The sequence below is a fragment of the Mesocricetus auratus genome, unplaced genomic scaffold, assembly GCF_017639785.1.
Source record: "Mesocricetus auratus isolate SY011 unplaced genomic scaffold, BCM_Maur_2.0 Super-Scaffold_100047, whole genome shotgun sequence".
Classification (NCBI taxonomy): Eukaryota; Metazoa; Chordata; class Mammalia; order Rodentia; family Cricetidae; genus Mesocricetus; species Mesocricetus auratus.
The window spans coordinates 4,761,557-4,784,871 of NW_024429224.1; the positions used below are offsets into that span (position 1 = coordinate 4,761,557).

The 23,315-nt window shown below is 39.0% G+C and overlaps 1 protein-coding gene across 1 annotated transcript in view; it reads left to right on the plus strand.

Annotated features, from left to right (window-relative positions):
- Fam135b (family with sequence similarity 135 member B) overlaps window positions 1-6,431 on the plus strand; it is a 328,330-nt gene extending 321,899 nt beyond the window's left edge. Inside the window, exon 20 of the mRNA XM_040735574.1 lies at window positions 6,303-6,431. Coding sequence (XP_040591508.1) covers window positions 6,303-6,337 — 35 coding nt within the window. The 3' untranslated portion in view covers window positions 6,338-6,431. The remainder of the gene's footprint in view (window positions 1-6,302) is intronic.
- Window positions 6,432-23,315: the final 16,884 nt, after the last annotated feature.

Below are 23,315 nucleotides of genomic sequence, written 5' to 3' on the forward strand. Positions count from 1 at the left end.
TTAGGTATGTTCCTGTTATGCTGGATCTCTCCAAGACCTTTAACATGAAGGGTGCTGGATTTTGTCAAAGGCTTTTTCAGCTTGTAGGGAAATGATTATATGATTTTTGTTTCTTAGTTTGTTTATATGGTGGACCACATTGATGGATTTTCGTATGTTGAACCATCCCTGCATCCCTGGAATGAAGCCTACTTGATCATGGTGGATGAGGTTTCTGATGTGTTCTTGGATCAGATTTGCCAATATTTTATTGAGTATTTTTGCATCAATGTTCATGAGGGAAGTTGGTCAGAAGTTCTCTTTCTTAGTTGTGTCTTTGTGTGGCTTGGGTATCAATATTATTGAAGCCTTGTAAAAAGAGTTTGGCAAAGACCCTTCTGCTTCTATTGCATGGAATACTTTGAGGAGAATTGGTATAAGCTGTTCTTTGAATTTCTGGTAAAATTCTGCACTGAAGCCATCTGGCCCTGGGCTTTTTTTGGTTGGGAGACTTTTGGTGACTGCTTCTATTTCCTTAGATGTTATAGGACTATTTAAATTGCTTATCTGTTTTTGATTTAATTTTTGGCAGGTGATATCTATTCAGAAAAATGTCCGTTTCCTTTAAATTCTCAAATTTTGTGGTGTACAGCTTTTCAATATTTGACCTGATGATTCTCTGGATTTCCTCAGTGTCCATTGTTCTGTTTCCCTTTCATTTCTGATTTTGTTAATTTGCATGTAAATACTCTGCCTTTTGGTAAGTTTGGATAAATGTTTGTCTATCTTGTTGATTTTCTAGATGAACAAACTCTTTGTTATACTGATTCTTTGTATCGTTTTCCTAGTTTCTACTTTATTGATTTCAGCCCTCAATTTGATTATTGCTTGGTGTCTGCTCCTCTGGGGTGAGTTTGCTTCCTTTTGTTCTAGAGCTTTCAGTTGTGCTGTTAATTCTCTAGTGTAACTATTTTCCAGTTTCTTCATGTGGGCACTTAGTGCTATGAACTTTCTTCTTAGCACTGCTTTCAAATTGTCCCATAAGTTTGCGTATCTTGTGTCTTCATTCTCATTGAATTCTAGGAAGTCTTTAATTTCTTTTTTTATTTCTTCTTTGACCCAGGAATGGTGCAATAGTGTATTATTCAATTTCCGTGAGTTTGCACTGTTTCTGCGGTTTGTGTTATTGTTGAATTCTGTCTTTAAGGCATGATAGTCTGATAAGATACATGGAGTTATTCCAAAATTTTTGTACCTGTTGAGGTTTGCTATGTTGGCAAATATGTGGTTGATTTTTGAGAAGGTTCTGTGTGGAGCTGGGGAAGATGGTATATTCTTTTATGTTTGGATGGAGTGTTCTATAGATGTCTGTTAAACCCAATTGGGTCATAACATCTATTAGGTCCTTTGTAGCCTTGTTAAGTTTCTGTCTTGCGGTCCTATCTAGTGGTTAGAGTGGGGTGTTGAAGTATCCCACTACAAGTGTGTGAGGTTTTATTTGTGTTTTGAGTTTTAGTAATGTTTCTTTTACGAATGTGGGTGGCTTTGCATTTGGGACATAGATATTGAGAACTGAGACTTCATCTTGTTTGATTTCTCCTGTGATGAGTATGAAGTGAGATCCTTCAACTCTTTTGATTGATTTTAGTTTAAAGTCTAATTTGTTAGATATTAGGATTGCTACCCCTGCTTGTTTCTTGGGTCTATTTGATTGGAAAATCTTTTCCCAGCCCTTAACTCTGAAATGACGTCTGTCTTTGAAATCAAGGTGTGTTTCCTGTATGCAGCAGAAGGATGAATTCTGTATTCAAATCCATTCTGTTAACCTGTGTATTTTTATGGGTGATTTAAGACCATTAATATTGAGGGAAATTAATTACCTTTGATAGTTCATTCTTGTTTGTTTTTGAGTGGTTGTTGTTGTTGTTGTTGGAATTGTATGTGGATTTCCCACCACTTTTTCTTTTCCTGTTGGTACAGTGGGATTATCTATGTTTTTCTGGTAGTACTTAACTTCTTTGGACTGGAGTTTTCCTTCCAGAATTTTCTGTAGGGCTGGGTTGGTGGATATGTATTGTTTAAATCTGGTTTTGTCATGAAATATCTTGTTTTCTCCATCTATATATAGCAGTCTTGGCTGGCATCCATGGACTCATAATGTTAGTAGAATATCTACCCCGGACCTTCTGGCTTTCATAGTTTCCATGGAGAAGTCAGGTGTAATTCCGATAGGTTTGCCTTTATATGTAACTTGGCCTTTTTTCCCAGCTGCTCCTAATATTCTTTCTTTATTCTGTATGTTTGGGGTCTTGATTATTATGTGTCTAGGGGATTTTTGGGGGTCCACTCTATTTGGTGTTCTGTAAGCTTCATGTACCTTCATTGGCATGTCTTTCTTTAGGTTGGGAAAATTTTCTTCTATTATTTTGTTGAATATGTTTTCTGGCCCTTTGAGGTGGGTTTCTTCACCTTCTCCTATACCTATTATTCTTAAGTTGGTCTTTTCACAGTGTCCCATATTTCCTGGATATTTTGTGTTAGGGATTTGTTGGACTTAAGATTTTCTTTGGTCGATGAATCTATTTCTCCTAGCGTGTCTTCAACACCTGAGATTCTCTATTCCATCTCTTGTATTCTGTTGGTTATGCTTGCATCTGTAGTTCCTGACCATTTTCCCAGTTTTTCTATTTCCAGCATTCTTTCAGACTGTGTTTTTTTATTGTTTCTATTTCAGATTCCAGCCCTTATTCTGTTTGAATTGTTTCTTGCAATTTTGTTTTTGTCTTTTGCTCCATTTCTTGCATTTTTTGGATTGTTTTTTCTTCCATCTCTTTAAGGGATTTTCTCATATCCTCTTTGAGGGCCTCTATCATTTCCATGAAGTTGTTTTTTATGTCATTCTCTTCTAGTTCGTTTGTGATGGGTGTTCTTGTTGGTGTAGGGTCTCTGGACTCTGGTGGTATCATATTTGTGATGGGTGTTCTTGTTGGTGTAGGGTCTCTGGACTCTGGTGGTGTCATATTGGTTTTCCTGTTGCTCTTTGTGTTTTTATATTGTCTCCTTCCCATCCGTTCTTGCAGTGGGTTCCAGAGGGTTCCCCTTCCTCTACTGATGGGTATGGGCCAGGGTTCCCTTCTATTGGGTATTGACAAGTCCACTGTTCTGGTAGCTCTCCACTTCCTGGTCTCATGGGTAGAAAAATGGACTAGGATGCTGGGGTGCTTTGGATCTCACTGGGATGGATGGGGGCCCCAGTGTTATACCCCAGGCACAGGAGTGTAGTCTGGAGACAGGCCCTGATAGTCTTTGTCACGTGGGTGGAGCAGGAGACTAGGATGCTAGGGTGAGTTTGCTCCTGCCTCTGGGATGGAAGCCTCAGTGGCAGAGACCAGGCCCATGCAGGTGGTCCAGAAATGGGCCCTGGTTTACCTGGACCCGTGAGTGGGGCAGTAGACTAGGGAGCGTTGACTCCTGCTGCTGGAATGGAAGACGCAGCCGTAGACCCCAAGCACCTGAAGCCAATCTAGTCTTAGTTATGTGGGCGGAGCAGGAAACTATGGTACCTTGGCTCCTGCCGCCTCTGCAGGGTTCGAAAATCACATTTCTAAGAAAGCCTTGAGGGCATTTCCATTAATTAATAAAGCCCACCGTAATTGATGATAGCACCATCTTATAATCTGGAACTCCAAATAGCAGTAAAGGAGGGACAAGAGAGAAAGAAAGTGTACAAATGGAAATGCACACTGTCTACCTCCATCCTTGCTGATTTTGTTCTGCCACACATGATGAACTGACACTCCAAAGTTCTACTTTTTAAGTTATTCTTTAGGTATGTAGTTGTAGTGATGTAAAGTTGACTAATACAGAAAGTATTAGTTTCATTTTGAAAGAATCCTACCTGTAGGGCAAAGGTATAACGAATTTTAATGGGATTGGCTGGGATTCATTCACTATTATATTATAGTAAATAGTTGTTGAGTCCTTGCAATGTTTGGATTATGATTCAAGCACTTACCTAGTCATAATCAGCTGCCCAAACAGTCAAGATCCCTACTTCCATACAGCTTTTATTCTGTATGGTAGAGATTGATTATACAGTGGTAACAACCATGGTAAAGAAAATGGTGGTTTTCATATTAATTTCCTACTTTTTTATTTAACTTTTCAAGTAGACTTATTTATCCCTCAGTATTCTGTGTTGTGTATTCTACCTCTCTCACATCAATGGTGCTAGCTTCCTTTTTTACATTATGTCCTTTTCCCTATTAGATTATTAGAACTGTCACAAGGTGGCAGTGTTTGGACCTCGATGGAATGGAAAAATGTAATACACATTGATCATTGAAGCTTTCTACTTCCCTTGCGTGTACAACAGCAGCAGTGACTTATGAACAATATTCCAGAGATATTCAGATACCCTCTGTACCCTCTGTACAACTAGAGACTCTGGCCCTTATCATCCTTCTGTCTTCTCAAACATGAAGTTCCATTGCTCCTGAAACTTGGATAGGGTTAGAGAATTTTAAAAAGGGGAATATCCTACATAGAAATAAACTAGGAAAGTAAATACTTGCCTCAATCTCCCTGATTCAAATTTTCGCTTCTTCCCAACTGAGAATCCTGAAGCAAACACTAATTTCATATAAACCTCAGAGGCAGATCTGGTTGTTTTATTTCCAGAATTTATTTCCACTGTGGTAGAGCAGGCATCAACCCACATGCAGTGTGACAAGAACATCACTCTCTTCCTTTGGCCTCCATTCTCTACACCACAGAGAATTAGAAACCTTACAACAGTATCTTCCAGGACCACCCCGTCTCTGTGTGAGTCCCTAGATCCTTGCCTTGTAAAACCTTGCCGTTCTTGCCTCTTGAAAGATTCTGTAAATGTGTGGTCACCTATTAGAAAGAAATAAACTCAACCTCACAGATCATGCAAGGTTATAGAATGTGCAATGGACTCAAGAGACACAACTGCTTTGAAGACCAACAATGTCTTCCAGGGACATGAGTGATACAAGATATACACTGGCAGGGAACTTTGTAAAGTTGTAGACAAAAATCCAGAGGTTTCTGGGAGGAGCATGGAGGAAGGCTGAGAAGACATGGAAAAGGGACCCTTACAAAGGTCCAGATGTATCATGATATCATTCTGGAGATTGGTTCAGTACGTCTTATCATCAGAAGAGGGTGTACTTTGGGCTATGTAATGTCTAGAGGTAAAACATGAAATGAATCATAGTTTTTGCATCCTCACTGGGAGAGGGGATGGACTGCTACTATGGGCATAGATCCACAAGGAGATAGCTCCTATAGTGAGAATACTGGATGCTCAATAAAGATCTGAGTAATATAACAAATAGATGCAGAAAACATTAGAAGTGGCAGAGACTGTTCATCCACCTATGCTGATGGCCACATACTGAATAAGCTTCCATATTGGCCACATTGCAGGACCTGTTCCTTTGTTCCTTATTATATGAAAACCACAGACTATCAAAGCTTTAAATTATTTGTTTAATCACTTTATTTTACCAGTTATAAAACAAACAAACAAAACCACAAAACAAATAATAAAAACAGAACAGTCCCAGAAAGGATACCTTGACTGGTCCAGGACACAGTTCACTATGAAACTCTGCAGAAGTCAGGAGAACTCACTCAGGCTAGAGCCCTATAGCGATCAATGCCTATGTATGACTGACTCAGCCTGAACTACACAAATGACCCTCCATTATGGGGAAGTCCCGTGGTAGGGAGGGTTCTCATAATTTTTTTCACCAAAATTTTCTGCCAGCATGTATATTTAAAAAATGAAACAAGTGACTAAACAAAACCCATTCCTGGTTGAAAATCAGAGTGACTTTTTCATATTTTAATCACTAGGCTCCTCTATACCGTTTGGATGTGAGAAATCATTTTGGAATCTCATGATTACATGCCCTTAAGTCTCAAAATTGCAGGCTGAGCCTGGATGTTTGATGTTGACTTCTTATCATCCTCAGGCCTGCTGTTATGTGTTTTTCAACAAAAGAGAGTAAGGTAGAATACTTACTGGTCTCCATCCTGGCCTACCTACTTTGTCAAAGATGTCCAAATTCATCATGGGTTTCTATGATCAGTTTTGATGCGTTTTGAGAGTTAGCTAAGCTTTCAGATGTTGAATTTCAAATCTCATGTTAGGGATTATGAAGATGGAAACTCAACCCAAACTATAGTATTAGAGTGGGGTTGGAAAGCTTGGGATTAAGTAGAATTATTAGGGTGATTAAATGCAGATGTAAGAAGAGATATATTTGTTTTCCTTTTCTCTTATCCTGAAGTGCTCTGTACTGCTTTGCGACTCTACCAGCAATGACATCAACACCAGGTGAGCCCCTGGAATTTGGAACTTCAACAACACTCTATGCCAGAATAAAACTTTCTTTTACAAGTTCTTCCTGCTGTGGGTGTTTTAAACAGCCTACAAAAGGTCTTAAACTTTGCCTAAACATTTTCTTAACAATCTAACAGATTATTCAAGAAATAAAAAGTTTAAAACAATGTTATCCCAGATCCAGTAGGGATGAACAAATACTACTGTCAGGGCTGCATGTTTTCAAAAGTCATCAGAGAAAAGGCTTCCAATCCAGGAAAATGAGCTAATGTGGATCAATATAAACCCACAGCATTACTAGCTACATAGCAACACTGACATCATTCAAGTGCGTAGATAAGAAAGGAAAGATACTAACGGCTTAAGAGGAGACACACAGCCACCACCCAGTAAGTGGCACAAATGCCAAAAAGTTCAAGGGTCAGTGCATGGTGACTAGGTTGAAAGATTAAAAGCAAGAAAATATTTCTTAGTTGGTACATGAGCATCCTATGCTGAAGGAAATGTACACCACAGAATTAATTCTGTTCTGAAACTGTAGGTGAATGCCACCACATCTGCTTTGATGCATTTCTAAGGATCAAACCCAGGGTCTCATGAATGTTACGTGAGCTCTCTACTAGCTGACATGAAGTCCATTCAAAGGAAATCCATTTTTCTCCCTTTCTCCTCCTTGTACATGGCTCATTGTTTCCTTCATTCTATACCTTATTAGAAACATTTCATTTAATAAAATATTTTATTATAGGCACTCTGTGTGCTGCTGTCTCTTTCCAGGTTGATGGTAGTTCTTTGATTGTTTAATTTTATGTAGTAAGAGAATTAACAGAATTAACAAAATTGACCACATACTCAGCAACATAGCAAACCTCAACAGATACAAGAAAAAATTGGAATAACCCCCTGTATTCTATCAGATCACCACAGTTTAAAGCTAGAATTCAACAGCAATACAAATTGTAGATACCTTGAAAACTCATGGAAATTGAACAATTGCACCATTCCTGGGTCAAGGAAGAAATAACAAAAGAAATTAAAGACTTCCTACAATTTGATGAGAATGAAGCCACAACATATCCAAATTTATGGGACACTTTGAAAGCAGTGCTAAGAGGAAAGTTCATAGCTCTAAGTGCTCACATGAAGAAACTGGAGAATAGTCACACTAGAGAATTAACAGCACAACTGAAAGCTCTAGAACAAAAAGAAACAAACTCACCCCGGAGGAGTAGATGCCAGGAAATAATAAAATTGAGGGCTGAAATCAATGAAGTAGAAACAAAGAAAACAATACAAAGAATCAATGAAACGAAGAGTTGGTTCTTTGAGAAAATCAACAAGATAGACAAACCTTTATCCAAACTAACCAATAGGCAGAGAGAGAGCATGCTAATTAACAAAATCAGAAATGAAAAGGGGACATAACAATGGACACTGAGGAAATCCAGAGAATCATCAAATCATACTTCGAAAACCTGTACTCCACAAAATTGGAAAATTTAAAGGAAATGAACAATTTTTACCAAAATTAGTTCAAGAACAGATAAGCAATTTATATAGACATATAGCCTCTAAGGAAATAGAAGCAGGGGGGTTGGGGGAGAGCACGGGAGGAGGAGAGGGAAAGGGAGAGGGACAGGAACTGACTTGTGAAGCAACCTTGTTTCTAATCTAAATTTAAACTTAAAAATAAAAAAATTAAAAACTCAAAAAAATGGCATGGGATTACTACATCAGAATATCACAGAGAATTTAAAAAAGGAAATAATAAAAGCAGTCATCAAAAGTCTTCCAACCAAAAAAAAAGCCCAGGGCCAGATGGTTTTAGTGCAGAATTCTACCAGAAATTCAAAGAGGTAATACCAGTACTCCTCAAACTGTTCCACACAATAGAAGCAGAAGGGACATTGCCAAACTATTTTTATGAGAATACAATTACCTTGGTATCCAAGCCCCAAAAAGATATAAGAAAGAGAACTACAGACCAATATCCCTCATCAATGTTGTTGTAAAAATACTCAAAATACTGGCAAATCAAATCCAAGAACACATCTGGAAATTTTTCTTAAATTATTTACAACTTTCTTTTTTGTATTATACAAGAAATGGTGAATATGGTGATATCTTGTTTATGATATAAAGAATAAAGCTTGCCTGAAGATCCGAGTACAAAACTAGCTACACTAGTAAGACGTACAGGCCAGGCAATGGTGACTCACACCTTTAATCCCAGCAGCCACACTAGTTAGGCCAAGCAGTGGTGGTGCATGCCTTTAATACCAGCAGTAGATATGAACATAAGATGGGAGGAGACAGGAAGGAGTCTACAGTCATGCTGAGGACAGGTTTTCCTTTTTGGTCTGAGTCTTGGTAGAGGGAAGAACTCTCTTGTGGTTGGTTGCTTTGCTTTTCTGATCTTTAGCTTGAGCCCTAATATCTGTCTCTGGCTATTTATTATTAAGACCTACCTATAAGAATTTGTGCTACATTCAGTAATATGAAAGCACATTCCAGGTTGTACTGCTTTGTGGTCTTTGGATGTTGTAAAAAGTAGAAGATCTTCAATTCAAGGAAGTCAAGACAAGCATTTCTAAAATTGCATTAAACCATTAACCTTAGAAAACACAAGTTGCTTAGGTTATGGGTTGTATCCCTCTCTTTTTATGGCAGGGTCTTCTTAAGTACCCCAGGCCAAAATTCAGTCTTCTTACCACAGTTTTCCAAGTGTTAGCATTACCATTGTGTGTTATCAAACTTAGTTATCTTAAACATGCTTGTTGATTGTTTTACCATCTTGACCCAGGTTCCAGACACCAGAACATCACTGGAAAAATCGTTTGTATCAGAATGGTCTGTAGAGCATTTTATTGATGAATAATGATGTGGAAGTGTCCAGATTAATGAGGATGATGGCATTATTGGCCAGGTGGTCTTGAATTGTACAACAAATCGAGGTGAGGAAGCCATGAGACAAACCCTGGAAAAGCAGCACTCTCTCCAAGGTCTCTGCTTCAGTTACTGCCTCCAGGTTCCTTGTTTGAGTTCCTGCTCTGGTCTCCCTCAATGGGGACTGTGATGTGGAAATGTAAGCCAAATAAGCATTTGCTTCCCCCTTTGGTGTTGGTCATTGTTTTATCATGGCAACAGGAACCACACAAGGACAAGATCTAACCCATATCATAACAAAACTGTTTGCCAATAGCTATGTAAATAAAGGGTGTGCATCCTTTGTCTTCCTGTGCATTAATGTTTCAATTTTTCCAATTGAAAGCGTTGCCATATCTGGATGATTATGAATATATGACTAGTGCAGTGAAGTCCTATAAATTGAAATGACATTTTAGGGAATCAGATTATACTATGTCAAAGTAAATTCAACTGTAAATACAAAATAGTATGTAATTCATCTCCTTCTGAAGTAAAAGAAGCAGTTGTTATTTCCTTACTTTTTATTTCTCTAGTCAAGTGTTAATTTTCAATACTGAGAATATAGTACATGGCTGTCCCAATCAAGCAAGCACTCTACCAGGAGCTGCATCCCTGCTCATAGCAACCTTTCTGAACAATAAGAGAAAACCCAGTAGATTTAACTTGGGTTGGATTTGAATCCTACCCTACTGGTTACTTCTTGCACCTTCTGTGAGCTCCATAACTCAATTCTCTCATCCCTATGAGAAGGATTAAACAGTATTCATCTTTCACAGTGTTATAATGATGCTTTAGTCTGCACAAAGCATGTACAAGTGTTTCCAGGATGTGACAGCACATTGTTTATTGGATAATGATAATGATTACTCTTCCTAATGCTACCAAATATAGCATTTCAATGAAGAGGAATAGCAGAATCTATCTACTGCACAGGTGCAAAATTGTATTCCATTAAGCTGATAATATTTTTTAAAAAATTACTGGCCAGGCTAGACTTAGTAATCACCCAAACTCATCTTGTAGGTAGGATTACAGGCCAATGTCACAGTGTCCACCTTATACTTTATTAATATTTTATATCTCTGACATTGGAATACCTCTTATAACTCATGATATTTTAGTCTGCAAACCAGGTTCAGTGGGAATCAGGTCCCAAAGAGGATTCATGAAATTGGTGTGGTGTGGGCACTGAGACAGACTGACAGTGAATTGTAAAAAAGAATACACCTTTTAATTTATATAGTTGCAAGTAGTACTAAATAGGAGAAAGGAAGCCTGGGTGTGGCTTGAGATCAGGGGTTGAGGAAGAATCAACTTTAACAATAGGCACCAATCCTATGTTAATGGAAGGTCCACAAGTTCCTCCTACTAGATATAGGAATGTCGTCCTCTTTAACAAGCAGAAAATTGCTTCTAGTTCCTGAGGAAATGAGAACTTGTCTAAATGTCTGACCTTGGGAAAAGGACTTTCATGGGGGGAATTGTTGTGCCTGAATTATGAACCCACAAGTCATCAAGAGATCCGAGCCAATGCAAAAGCAAAGGATCTTTAATTAATTAACAAGTTCACTGTATTAACTCGGGGCCTCCATCTGTCTGACACAGGGGGTGGAGCCAGAAGGACCCAGAGGGACTGTGGGGCAGGGGATTTATTGGGTTAGAGCAAGGTGAGTGTCTAGGGTCTGCAACAGTCTCAGGATTGGTGCACTTCTGAGCTTGGGCAACCTGTCCTGTGTTGATTGACCAGCTGCAGCTTTAGGACTGGTTGCTATGCTTCTAGGACCTCCCATGGTGGTTGCTATGCTCTGTACTCCACTGTTACAATAAAGCTCATCCAGATCCTGCCAACTAAGTTCTGATAGGTTCCTTGCCACCTGGAGGATTTCTGGCTTCCTAGTGCCTGGGGCAAGGTCAGGCAAGGTCAGAAGCTCAACACCTGTTGCTGAGTCAGAGACCTACATCTTGCTGGGTCCCTTCTACAGCCTGTCATGGCTACCAAAGCAGGGCACTAGATGAGAGTCTGGTCCCTTCAGAATCAGACATTTCATTATAGAATATTGTAGTTTCTTGTATGACTTAGTTTATGCAAATAACTAAAGCTTAAAAAATGAGTAAAGACAAAACTAGACAAATATTACTGTAAACCCAAGTAGACTTTAGGAATTTGAAAATCTTGATTAACAAATATCAAGCATAAGTAACTTTTCTAAATTTTCTAGCACCTTCATGCAGCGCCCACGCCACAATCAAGTCCAGGATATCAGGAAAAGAAAGACCAGATGTCCAGCTGTTTGTACTACGAAGTGTCTTTATTTTGCAAGTGCTAAGAGGTCTCTCTCTTGCATATAGTCTTACAACACAGTAGAAAAACTCCAGGTGGAATAGAGCATGTTTTCCTCCTGCTAGATGTTGATGTCAGTCGGGGCAATGTGGGAGCAGTAAGCCAGGACTAGAAAACAGGATGCACCTGTGGCTATCAGCGGACAAACAACTCAGAGACCCTGTGGGGGCTAGGCCCCAACACCTTGATGTTAACTTGTACGTGCATAGGCAGAGTTATCACACATATAGTTCCATGGGAGCAGGGATAGTTTCAAAAATTATTTTGTTTAGGGAGGCTACCATTGTATACATATTCATCCTTCGCCAAAGCCCATGCAAAATTTCCCAAAAGGAAAGGCACAATAGTGAGAATCATAAAAATATAAAGGCAAAAGGATGCTGGAGACCCAAGCACATTTTTAATGAGTAAATGCAATAAAGAAAGACACTGTCAGTCTGTATCCTTCACATCTGTAAAACCACACACACACACACACACACACACACACACACACACACACACCCCTCATGCACACCAAGCAGTGGGGGTGAACAGCGTCATCTTCCCTGTTCAAAATTTCTTCATAAGATTCCTCATTTAAAATGGGTCACAACAGTGTAAAATTCTCTTTGGTGACTTTTTTTAAACCTTAATATTAGTAATGTATTGGGAATGTATCTCATGACACAATTTTCTGCAATGTATGTAATTTAGTACTAAACACATATATTTTAGGGGCTAGAGTGATACATTGGTGGTAGGGACTCTAGTTTTTCTTATAGAGGACTTAGGTTTGATTCTTCTCACTCACAAGGCAGTTCACACCCATTCATAATCCCACAAGACACTATACCTCTTCTGGCTTGTGTGGTGCAAGGAAATTACATGCAGGCAAAACAGTCATATACGTGACTCTGAGAATTCTTTATATACTTAAAAATAAAATGATGTCATATGATTAGCTAAATCACTTTAAAATGTCCAAAATAATGATGTAAAAGAGGCAACATAAAGGTATTCAGAAACCAACTGAAGTCTATTGTTTTGTTTCTGCTAGAGAAGGCTTAAGAGCTAGATGATTCCAAGATGTGCAGGTCCCAGATGCTTTGGGGCCTAAGGCCGGCAGACACTCCAGAAGACTCAGCAAAAGCAGAACCAAACCCTGCTCTCTCACCTCCCTTATGAAGGATCCCTGGAAGGTAGTGCTTATCCCTGATTGGCCCTGACTGTCCCTAGCAGTCCTGGTCCCTCACGCCCACCTCCACTCACAGGCCCTAGGTATCTTTTCCATCTATCATGTTTACCCACATTGCATTCACTCAGGGCAGTGAAGTGCTCTACTACAGACACATCACCCATGCTGACTGTCTTTTAGAACTGGCCCATGGGCACAAATGAGTTATTTGGAACACCACCCATAGCCCAGGCAGAAAGCCCACATGTGAGCATGCCAGTGAGCCTGCTCTGAGGCACTTAGAGTCTAGATATCATAATCAATGTCTTCCTGCATGGTACAGGCCCAGGACTCCCTACTCTCCCCTTTTGTCATCCACTTCCTCCTAAAACTTAGAAACACAGACAAGTATTTCTACCTATCATGGGTTCACACTGGATGCTTACAGCAGGCATGTTGGGGTTTAACTAAAAGGTTCTGATCTGAGAGCCAAAAGGAAATAAACTGGCTCACATGTGCATTACTCTCATGGCTCTTTAATTCTTCAAAGAAATGTTCTTCTCAAAATTTCTCTGTCAGATGGATTATTTGGCGTTTTGGTGACTAGCTTCTTGAATTCTTTGTATATGTTGGAAATCAGCCCTCTGTCAGATGTAGAGTTGGTGAAGATCTTTTCTCATTCTGTAAGCTGATATTTTATCTTGTTGACTGTGTTCTTTGCCTTACAGAAGCTTCTCAGTTTTTTTCAGGAGGTTCCATTTATTAAAAGTCAATCTCAGTGTCTTTGCTATTGGAATTTTTTTCAGGAAGTGGTGTCCTGTACCAATTCATTCAAGGGTAGATCCCACTTTCTTTCCTAAGAGGTTCAGTGTGGCTGGATTTATGTTGAGGTCTTTGATCTATTTGGACTTAACTTTTGTGCATGGAGATAGATATGGATCTATCTGCAGTCTTCTACATGTCAGCATCCAGTTATGCCAGCAACATTTGTTGGAGATGCTTTCTTTTTTCCATTGTATAATTTTAGCTTCTTTCTCAAAAACCTGTTATTCATAGGTGTGTGGATTAATATTAGGGTCTTCAATTCAATTCCATTAGTCTACTTGTCTGTTTTTATGCCAAACCCAAGATACTTTCATTACTATAGCTTTATATTATAGCTTAAAGTCAGGTATGGTGATGCCTCCTGAAATTCCTTTATTGTACAGGGTTGTTTTGGCTATCCTGGGTCTTTTGATTTTCAATATAATGTTGGGTATTGTTCTTTCAAGGTGTGTGAAGAATTGTGCTGGGATTTTTATGGGGATTGCATTGAATCTGTAGATCGCTTTTGGCAAGATTGCCATTTTTACTATGTTGATCTTATCTATACAAGAGCATGGGAGATAAGATTCTGGAATCTTCTTTAATTTCTTTCTTTAAAAGACTCAAAGATTTGTCATACAGCTCTTTCACTCATTTGTTTAGAGTTACCTCAAGAAATATCACCCTTCATAATTCTTTTGCAATTTCATATGTTGTATATTTACCATATTTAATCCCAACCCCAAAAATCTCCCACATTCATGCCTTTTTCCAAACCCATCTCCATTGTGTCCTTTTCACTTTCATTTAAAACATTTTTAAACAACCACTTTCATATTGGGTATATATTCTAGGGTGGTGGCCATCAGTTGGAGCATGGTTCTTAAAGCCAGCTGAATTTCACTATTGGGCAGATAGGAATTGCCCATAATTCATCATATGTGGTTGAGATTTTTTGCCCAACTCCATTCCCCGTACTGGGATTATTTCTAGAAGTTTGAGCTTGCATGTGTTTTGTGCATGTTATCACAACTATTGAGAATTCATATTGCAACTTCTGTGCTATGTGTAGAAACCATTGCTTCATTGGACTGAACTACTTCCTTTGCCTCTTACAGTCCTTCTGCTCTCCTATCTGCAAGTATCCCTGAGCCACAGGAGTGAGGAGTATAATTTATTAACACACCACATAAGTTTGTGTCTGACAGTAATGTCCAGTGGTGAGAATGGAGTTCTTGAAATCTCCCACTATAAGTATGTGGGGTCTTATGTCTGATTTAAGTTTTAGTAATATTTCTTTTTCATATGTAGGTGCCTTTGTGATTTGGGGAAAAGATGTTCAGAATTGAGACTTCCTCTTCATGGATTTTTTGAGTGATGAATATGAAATGACATTCTTCATCTCTTTTGATTAATTTTAGTTTGAAGTCTAGTTTGTTAGATGTTAGGATAGCTACGCCAGCTTGTTTCCTAGGTCCATTTGATTGGAAAAATTTTCCAACCCTTTGCTCTAAGTTAATGTTTGTTTTTGAAATTGAGGTGTGTTTTTGTATGCAGCAGAAGGATGGATTCTGTCTTCATATTCATTATGTTAGCCTGTATCATTTTATAGGTGAATTGAGACCATTGATATTAAAACATATTAATGACCATTGATTATTGATTCCTGTTATTTTTTATTTGTTTTTGGCAGTGGTATTTTGTTTGTTTTTCCCTTTTTAGGGGGAAGTGGTTGGTAATGTGGGATTATCTATTGCCTATGTTTTTGAGAGTTCTTGAGTTAGAGTTTTCCTTCCATTTTTTTATTGTAGGACTGCTTTTTTGGATATGTTTTGGTTAAATCTGATTTTGTCATAGAATACCCTTTTTCTCTACCTATACATTTACTATATATAGTAGTCTGGGCTAGCATCTGTGGTCTCTTAGTGTCTGTAGAACATTACCCAGGACCTTCTGGCTTTCAGAGCTTCCATTGAGAATTTGTCTGTAATTTTGATAGGTCTGCCTTTATATGTTACTTGATCTTTTTCATTTGCAGCTCTTAATATTCTTTCTTTATTCTGTATGGTTAGTGTTTTGATTATTATGTGGCAATGGGACTTTTTTGGTCATGTCTATTTGGTGTTGCCTAAGCTCCTTATACAGGCATGTCCTTCTTTAAGTCGGGAAAGTGTTCTTCTGTGATTTTGTTGAATATGTTGTCTGCACCTTTGTGCTGCCCTTCACCTTCTATAACTATAGTTCTTCAGTTTGGTCTTTTCATGGTGAAGGCTAACACTAGATAGAAACTAATGCTGACTGAATACAAGCTCAGAGGGTAGGAGTAAAATGATCAAAGCAGACAGAAGTTTCAGCTAAAACTGGCAATGAGATTAAATTCCAACAAAGGGCTGTCATGTAGTTTATCACTTTTTTTATATGGAAACAACTGAGAAGAGAGAATTAGAAACACAAAGGCAAAATTTGTATCTTGATGCATCACTATTTTCCAAAAGTAAAAGAGATCTCATCTTAAATAATAGTTCACAGAAAACCATTTCATTTAAGTCCCATGTGGCTTGAAGTGACAATAATATACAAATTGCTGCATAGGATAGTTACATCAATCATATTTTTCCACCTTTATATCAAACTATGAAAAACACTGGGCTACTTAGTCATTGAAACTTGAGTTTAACTATGATAATTGAAGACTTTTGACAACAATAGTTTTTAATAGTCTTTTAAAAGATTTCTGATGATACAATAAAAGTGGTGACAACATTTCCTGCTAGAACATTAATGCTGCGATCCTCTGTTGGTGTTGCCAAATTGGATATTTTGATAATTTTTTTATAAATGACTGCATCTGTTGGGAGCTATACAAAAGAGCTGGAGATTATAAAATGTGTATGCAATAAGCTGTGAACTTCCTACAACAAAGTAATGCAGAGATCTATATCTCCATCCTTAATGCTTCTTTCTTTATAAGCATAAGGCCAATGAAAAGAATGGGGTATCAAAAAGGAAAATGACTAGGACATGGAAATCTGATGAGCCTGCTTACACAACTAAGAAAAAGTCACAGGCTGTTCACCCATAGTCACAGAACAGTTGGAAAATGGACATCTAACTTGCTCTCTTTCTCCCTTTTTAAATTTTTTATGTTTTTTATTTATTATTATTGCATTTAAGTTAAAACAATCTTATTTTACATACAAATCTCAGTTCCTTCTTCTCCCCATTCCACCCCCATTCACTCCTCAGAGATGGTGAGGCCTCCCATGGGGCATCATCCTAGTCTGTCACATCATTTGGGGCAGGACCAAGGCCATCCTCCCTGTATACTCTCTCAGCCTAGAGACAGGGTGGGAGGTCCTTGGTCCTGCCCCAAATGATGTGAAAAACTTTTTTTTAATAGAAAAGAAATGTGGTAAATGTAAGTAGTTGGTTGAATTATGAAATGTTAATGACTTGCCACCACATGGACAATGGGAGCAGTATAGCCTGGTTTACTTGTGCTCATTGCTATTTCTAAAGATTAGCCTTTAATAGTTTTGGATTTGAAAGATTGCTTTTATCCTGTACATATTCATCCTAATGATATTGCTAATTTGTCATTTTCAGATTCCTCACTCAATCTCAAAGAGCCTCAGCTCTGATATCAATGGACACTCTGATCTCAAATATACTCAACTTCTTTCATCTGAGAGACTTTCATGGGCATCTGTATATTAATAGAAAACAGACACATTTTCCAGTGTTGCTGGATAGTAAAACTGATAATCAGTGATGCTATTGATCACACTAAATTGAACATATGTAATGTATATCTTCCATTTTCCAGAAGGAGGAGGTTCAAGTTCATTCCTTTGTTTAATGAATAAAACTCCTTCTCTCTGTCTCCTATTTAGTTTTTACATATTACTTTAGTAATCTCTAATATTAACAAGGAAGGACCAGATCAGAAAAAGACTTGTTACAGCATTTTCCAGAAGGATAAAGTAGAAACATCAAGGAACTAGAAATGTGCCTCAAGGAGACACCAAGATTTACTCACTTTCAGGAATTTTCATTTCTGATATGCCTTACAACTGATTTCCTTCATCTGAGAGCTTATTGAATGGCAGAATCTGATCTTGTGTAGTCAGACATCCACCCTGCCCACACAATTTGGGCATGGTCACAGGTGCAGACCTGATGGAGGACAGGACTACGTCTGAGGTCCTGGACCCCAGCACTCTCTCTTGCTTCTGTTTGGGTCACAGAGGACAGCCTGGGTGGATCCTTGGAAAGGGAACATGTAGTGGTTACCTGCTCCTTGTGTAAGTAACTTTTCCCCAAGTAAACTTCACTTAACCTGTACTGAGTCTAGAGAATCTTGATTCCTGAGCAATTTCTGGAATGAAACAAACAGAAGGCCCCAACCTTCTGGATTATGTAGAAGATGTGGCAAAAGCTGACACTGAATCAATGAATGTAGATCGACCAGGGACAAGTGATGGGGGAAGTCCTGTACATTTGTTAATAAAGCACTGTTGGCCAATAGAAATCTAGATGGGTGGGACTAGGAGTCCAGGAAGATTCTGGGAAGGAGAAACACAGGAGAGTCAAGATGTAATGCCATGGGGGTAGGAAGCCCGGAACCATTCTCCGGTAAGAGAAATACTTAGATTAACAATTATGGGGTAATTACTTAAGTCAGAGGTAGCCAGTAAGAAACAAGCAAGGCCAACAGCTTCATAATTAATATAGCCTCCTGTGTGTTTATTTGGGACTGATGTGGCTCTAGAACCAGGCTGGCGGAACGGCTCCTTCTCAAGGAAAAAGCTTCTCTTAACAGACAAGGAAACCCTTTACAATCAGAAAACTCCTTGGGGGTCCCCATGTCAAAACTGGTTCGGTCATTCCCAGTCACTCTGGACATTCTTACCCAGGATAATTAGAGAAATCCACTGCCTATTGTAAAAGATCATACTGGTCTGGATGGTACATTAGCTTTGGAGGATGAATCAAATGTACGTGAAGGAATCAAAAAACTTATATTTTGGCAAAGTTCTATAAATGACCAACGACCTAAATCAAGAGTACAAATAATTTATATTATGCTGGGCACAGGGCATGACGTTACTATAACTAAAAAATCTTGGCATCTAAGATGGCCCCTGCAGGAAGCAAATGTTCAATTCTTAGGAATCAGAACCCCATCTCAAGTAAAACACAGCATGAAATTGGTTGAATGTATAGGACCAAAAGAACACGTGACTGAAATAGCAATAAATTTATAGGGCCATGAAATTTTTTTTTTTATTTTCCAGTTTAAATTTAGATAAGAAACGAGGTTGCTTCACAAGTCAGTTCCAGGTCCCTCTCCCATTCCCTCCCCTCCTCCCGTGCCCTCCCTCCAACCCCCCCCCCCCCGTTATCCCCTCATTCCCCCAGGGAGGGTGAGGCCCTCCATGGGGGTGTCCATAGTCTGTCATTTCATATAGGGCAGGGCCTAGACCCTTCCCCAAGAGTTCAGGGTGAGAGTGCACCTCACATTGTTCTATGGGAGTCCAAAGTCCGTGTGTATACTTGGGATGGGTACTGATCTGCTGCCCAAGGCTCAATAGATTCCCTAGGCCTCCTCACTGACACCCAGATTCAGGGGGTCTTGATCAGTCCCATGCTGGATTCCCAGGCTGATGCCTGGGATTCAAGAGTTAACCTTTGTCTGGTCAGCTGTTTCTGGGGGTTAAACCAGCCCAGTCTTAATCCCTTTGATCATCAGTCCTCCCTCTCTGTTACTGGCTTTCTTGAGTTCAGCTCAGTACTTAACCAAGGGAGTCTGCCTCTTCTTTGATCAGCCACTAAATGAAGTTTCTGTTTCCCAGACTCTCTGGCCATAGGATTGTAGGCTGGCACTCCCCAGATCTATGTCTAAAATCCATATATGAGAGAGTACATGCCATGTTTCTCTTTTTGTGACTGGGCTACCTCACTCAGGATGGTTATTTCTAGTGTCATCCATTTCCCTGCGAATCTCATGATTCCATTATTTTTTTCTGCTGAATAGTACTCCATTGTGTAGATGTACCACATTTTCTCTATCCACTCTTCGGGTGAGGGACATCTAGGTTGCTTCCAAGTTCTGGCTATTACAAATAAAGCTGCTATGAACATAGTGGAACAGACATCTTTGTTGTATGAATGGGCATCTTTTGGATATATGCCTAAGAGTGGAGTTGCTGGGTCTTGTGGTAGGTTTATTCCCATTTTTCTGAGGAATCTCCATACTGATTTCCAAAGTGGCTGAACCAGTTGGCACTCCCACCAGCAATGGAGGAGTGTCCCCCTTTCGCCACATCCTCTCCAGCATAAATTGTCATTGGTGTTTTTGATTTTAGCCATTCTGACAGGAGTGAGATGGTATCTCAGAGTTGTTTTGATTTGCATTTCCCGGATGGCTAAGGATGTTGAACACTTTCTCAAGTGCCTCTCAGCCATTTTAGACTCCTCTATTGAAAACTCTCTATTTAGTTCTGCAGCCCACTTTTTAATAGGGTCCTTTGGTGTTTTGGAGACTTGCTTCTTGAGTTCTTTGTAAATTTTGGAGATCAACCCTCTGTCAGATGTGGGATTAGTGAATATTTTTTCCCATTCTGTGGGCTGCCTTTTTGTCTTGCTGACTGTGTCCTTTGCCTTACAGAAGCTTCTCAGTTTCAGTAGATCCCATTTATTAATTGTTGATCTTACTGCCTGTGCTACTGGTGTTATGTTCAGGAAGCTGTCTCCTGTACCAATTCGTTCAAGGATACCACCCACTTTCTCTTCTAAGAGGTTCAGTGTGGCTGGATTTATGTTGAGGTCTTTGATCCATTTGGACTTAAGTTTTGTGCATGGCGATAAATATGGATCGATCTGCATTCTTCTACATGCCAGTCTCCAATTATGCCAGCACCATTTGTTGAAGATGCTTTCTTTATTCCATTGTATATTTTTAGCTTCTTTGTCAAAGATCAGATGTTCGTACGTGTGTGGGTTAATACCCGGGTTTTCAATTCGATTCCATTGGTCTACCTGTCTATTTTTGTGTCAATACCAAGCTGTTTTCAGGACTATAGCTCTATAATAGAGCTTGAGGTCAGAGATGGTGATGCCTCCGGACGTTGCCTTGTTGAACAGGGTTGTTTTGGCTATCCTGGGTCTTTTGTTTTTCCATACAAAATTGATTATTGTTCTTTCAAGGTCTGTGAAGAATTGTGCTGGGATTTTAATGGGGATTGCATTGAATCTGTAGATTGCTTTTGGCAGGATTGGCATTTTTACTACATTGATCCTACCTATCCAAGAGCATGGGAGATCTTTCCATTTTCTGAGGGCTTCTTTAATTTCTTTCTTTAAAGATTCAAAGTTCTTATGATACAGGTCTTTCACTTGTTTGGTTAGCGTTACCCCAAGGTATTTTATGTTGTTTGTGGCAATTGTAAAGGGTGATGTTTCTCTGATTTCTCTTTCAGCCCTTTTATCATCTGTATATAGTAGGGCTACTGATTTTCTTGAGTTGATCTTGTAGCCTGCCACTTTGCTGAAGGTGTTAATCAGCTGTAAGTGTTCCCTGGTAGAGTTCTTTGGGTCATTGATATAAACTATCATATCGTCTGCAAACAGTGAAAGTTTGACCTCTTCCTTCCCAATTTGTATCCCCTTGATCCCCCTTTGTTGTCGTATGGCAATAGCCATGTTGAAAAGGTATGGAGAGAGTGGACAGCCTTGTTTTGTTCCTGATTTTAGAGGAATTGCGTTGAGTTTCTGTCCATTTAGTTTGATGTTGGCTGTTGGTTTACTGTATATAGCTTTTATTATGTTTAAGTATGACCCTGTTATCCCAGATCTCTCCAAGACCTTTATCATGAAGGGGTGTTGGATTTTGTCAAAGGCTTTTTCAGCATCTAGTGAGATGATCATGTGATTTTTGTTTTTCAGCTTGTTTATATGGTGGATTACGTTGATGGATTTTCGTATGTTGAACCATCCCTGCATCCCTGGGATGAAACCTACTTGATCGTGGTGAATGATTGTTTTGATGTGTTCTTGGATCCGATTTGCCAGTATTTTATTGAGTATTTTTGCATCAATGTTCATGAGGGATATTGGTCTGAAGTTCTCTTTCTTAGTTGTATCTTTGTGTGGCTTGGGGATCAAGGTTATTGAAGCCTCATAGAAAGAGTTTGGCAAAGACCCTTCTGCTTCTATTGTGTGGAACACTTTGAGAAGAATTGGTATAAGCTGTTCTTTGAATTTCTGGTAGAATTCTGCACTGAGGCCATCTGGACCTGGACTTTTTTTGGTTGGGAGACTTTTGATGACAGCTTCTATTTCCATAGGGGTTATAGGTCTATTTAAATTGCTTATCTGTTCTTGATTTAGTTTTGGCAAATGATAGCTGTCCAGGAAGTCATCCATTTCCTTTAAATTTTCGAATTTTGTGGAGTACAGGTTTTCAAAGTATGACCTAATGATTCTCTGGATTTCCTCAGAGTCTGTTGTTATGTCCCCCTTTTCATTTCTGATTTTGTTAATTTGCGTGGTCACTCTCTGCTGTTTGGTAAGTTTGGACAAAGGGTTGTCTATCTTGTTGATTTTCTCAAAGAACCAACTCTTCCTTGCATTGATTCTTTGTATTGTTTTCCTGGTTTCTACTTTATTGATTTCAGCCCTCAATTTGATTATTTCCTGGCGTCTACTCCTCCTGGGGGAGTGTGCTTCTTTGTATTCTAGAGCTTTCAGCTGTGATGTTAATTCTCTGGTATAACTGTTCTCCTATTTCTTCATGTGAGCACTTAGTGCTATGAACTTCCCCCATAGCACTGCTTTCAAAGTGTCCCATAGGTTTGGGTATGTTGTGTCTTCATTCTCATTGAATTCGAGGAAGTCTTTAATTTCTTTTTTTATTTCCTCTTTGACCCAGGGATGGTGCAGTTGAACATTATTCAATTTCCATGAGTTTGTAGGTTTTCTGCAATTTGTGTTGTTGTTGAATTCTAATTTTAAAGCATGGTGGTCTGATAAGATGCATGGAGTTATTCCAATTTTTTTGTAGCTGCTGAGGTTTGATATGTTGCCAAGTATGTGGTCGATTTTTGAGAGGTTCCATGTGGTGGTGAGAAGAAGGTATATTCTTTTTTATGTGGATGAAATGTTCTATAGATATCTGTTAATCCCAGTTGGGTCATTACTTCTATTAGACCCTTTGCTTCTTTGTTGAGTTTCTGTCTGGTATTCCTGTCTAGTGGTGAGAGTGGTGTGTTGAAATCTCCCACTATAACTGTGTGGGGCTTTAGATGAGATTTACGTTCTAATAATGTTTCTTTAACGAATGTGGATGCCTTTGTATTTGGGGCATAGATGTTCAGGATAGACACTTCATCTTGGTGGGTTTCACCTGTGATGAGTATGTAATGACCTCCTTCATCTCTTTTGATTGATTTTATTTTAAAGTCTAGTTTGTTAGATATTAGGATTACTACCCCTGCTTGTTTCTTGGGTCCATTTGATTGAAAATTTTTTTCCCAACCTTTAACTCTCAGGTAATGTCTGTCTTTGAGGGTGAGGTGTGTTTCTTGCATGCAGCAGAAGGAAGGGTTCTGTCTTCGAATCCATTCTGCTAGTCTGTGTCTTTTTACGGGTGAGTTAAGGCCATTAATATTGAGGGATATTAATGACCATTGATTGCTCATCCTTCTTCGATTTGCGATGGTTGTTGTTGG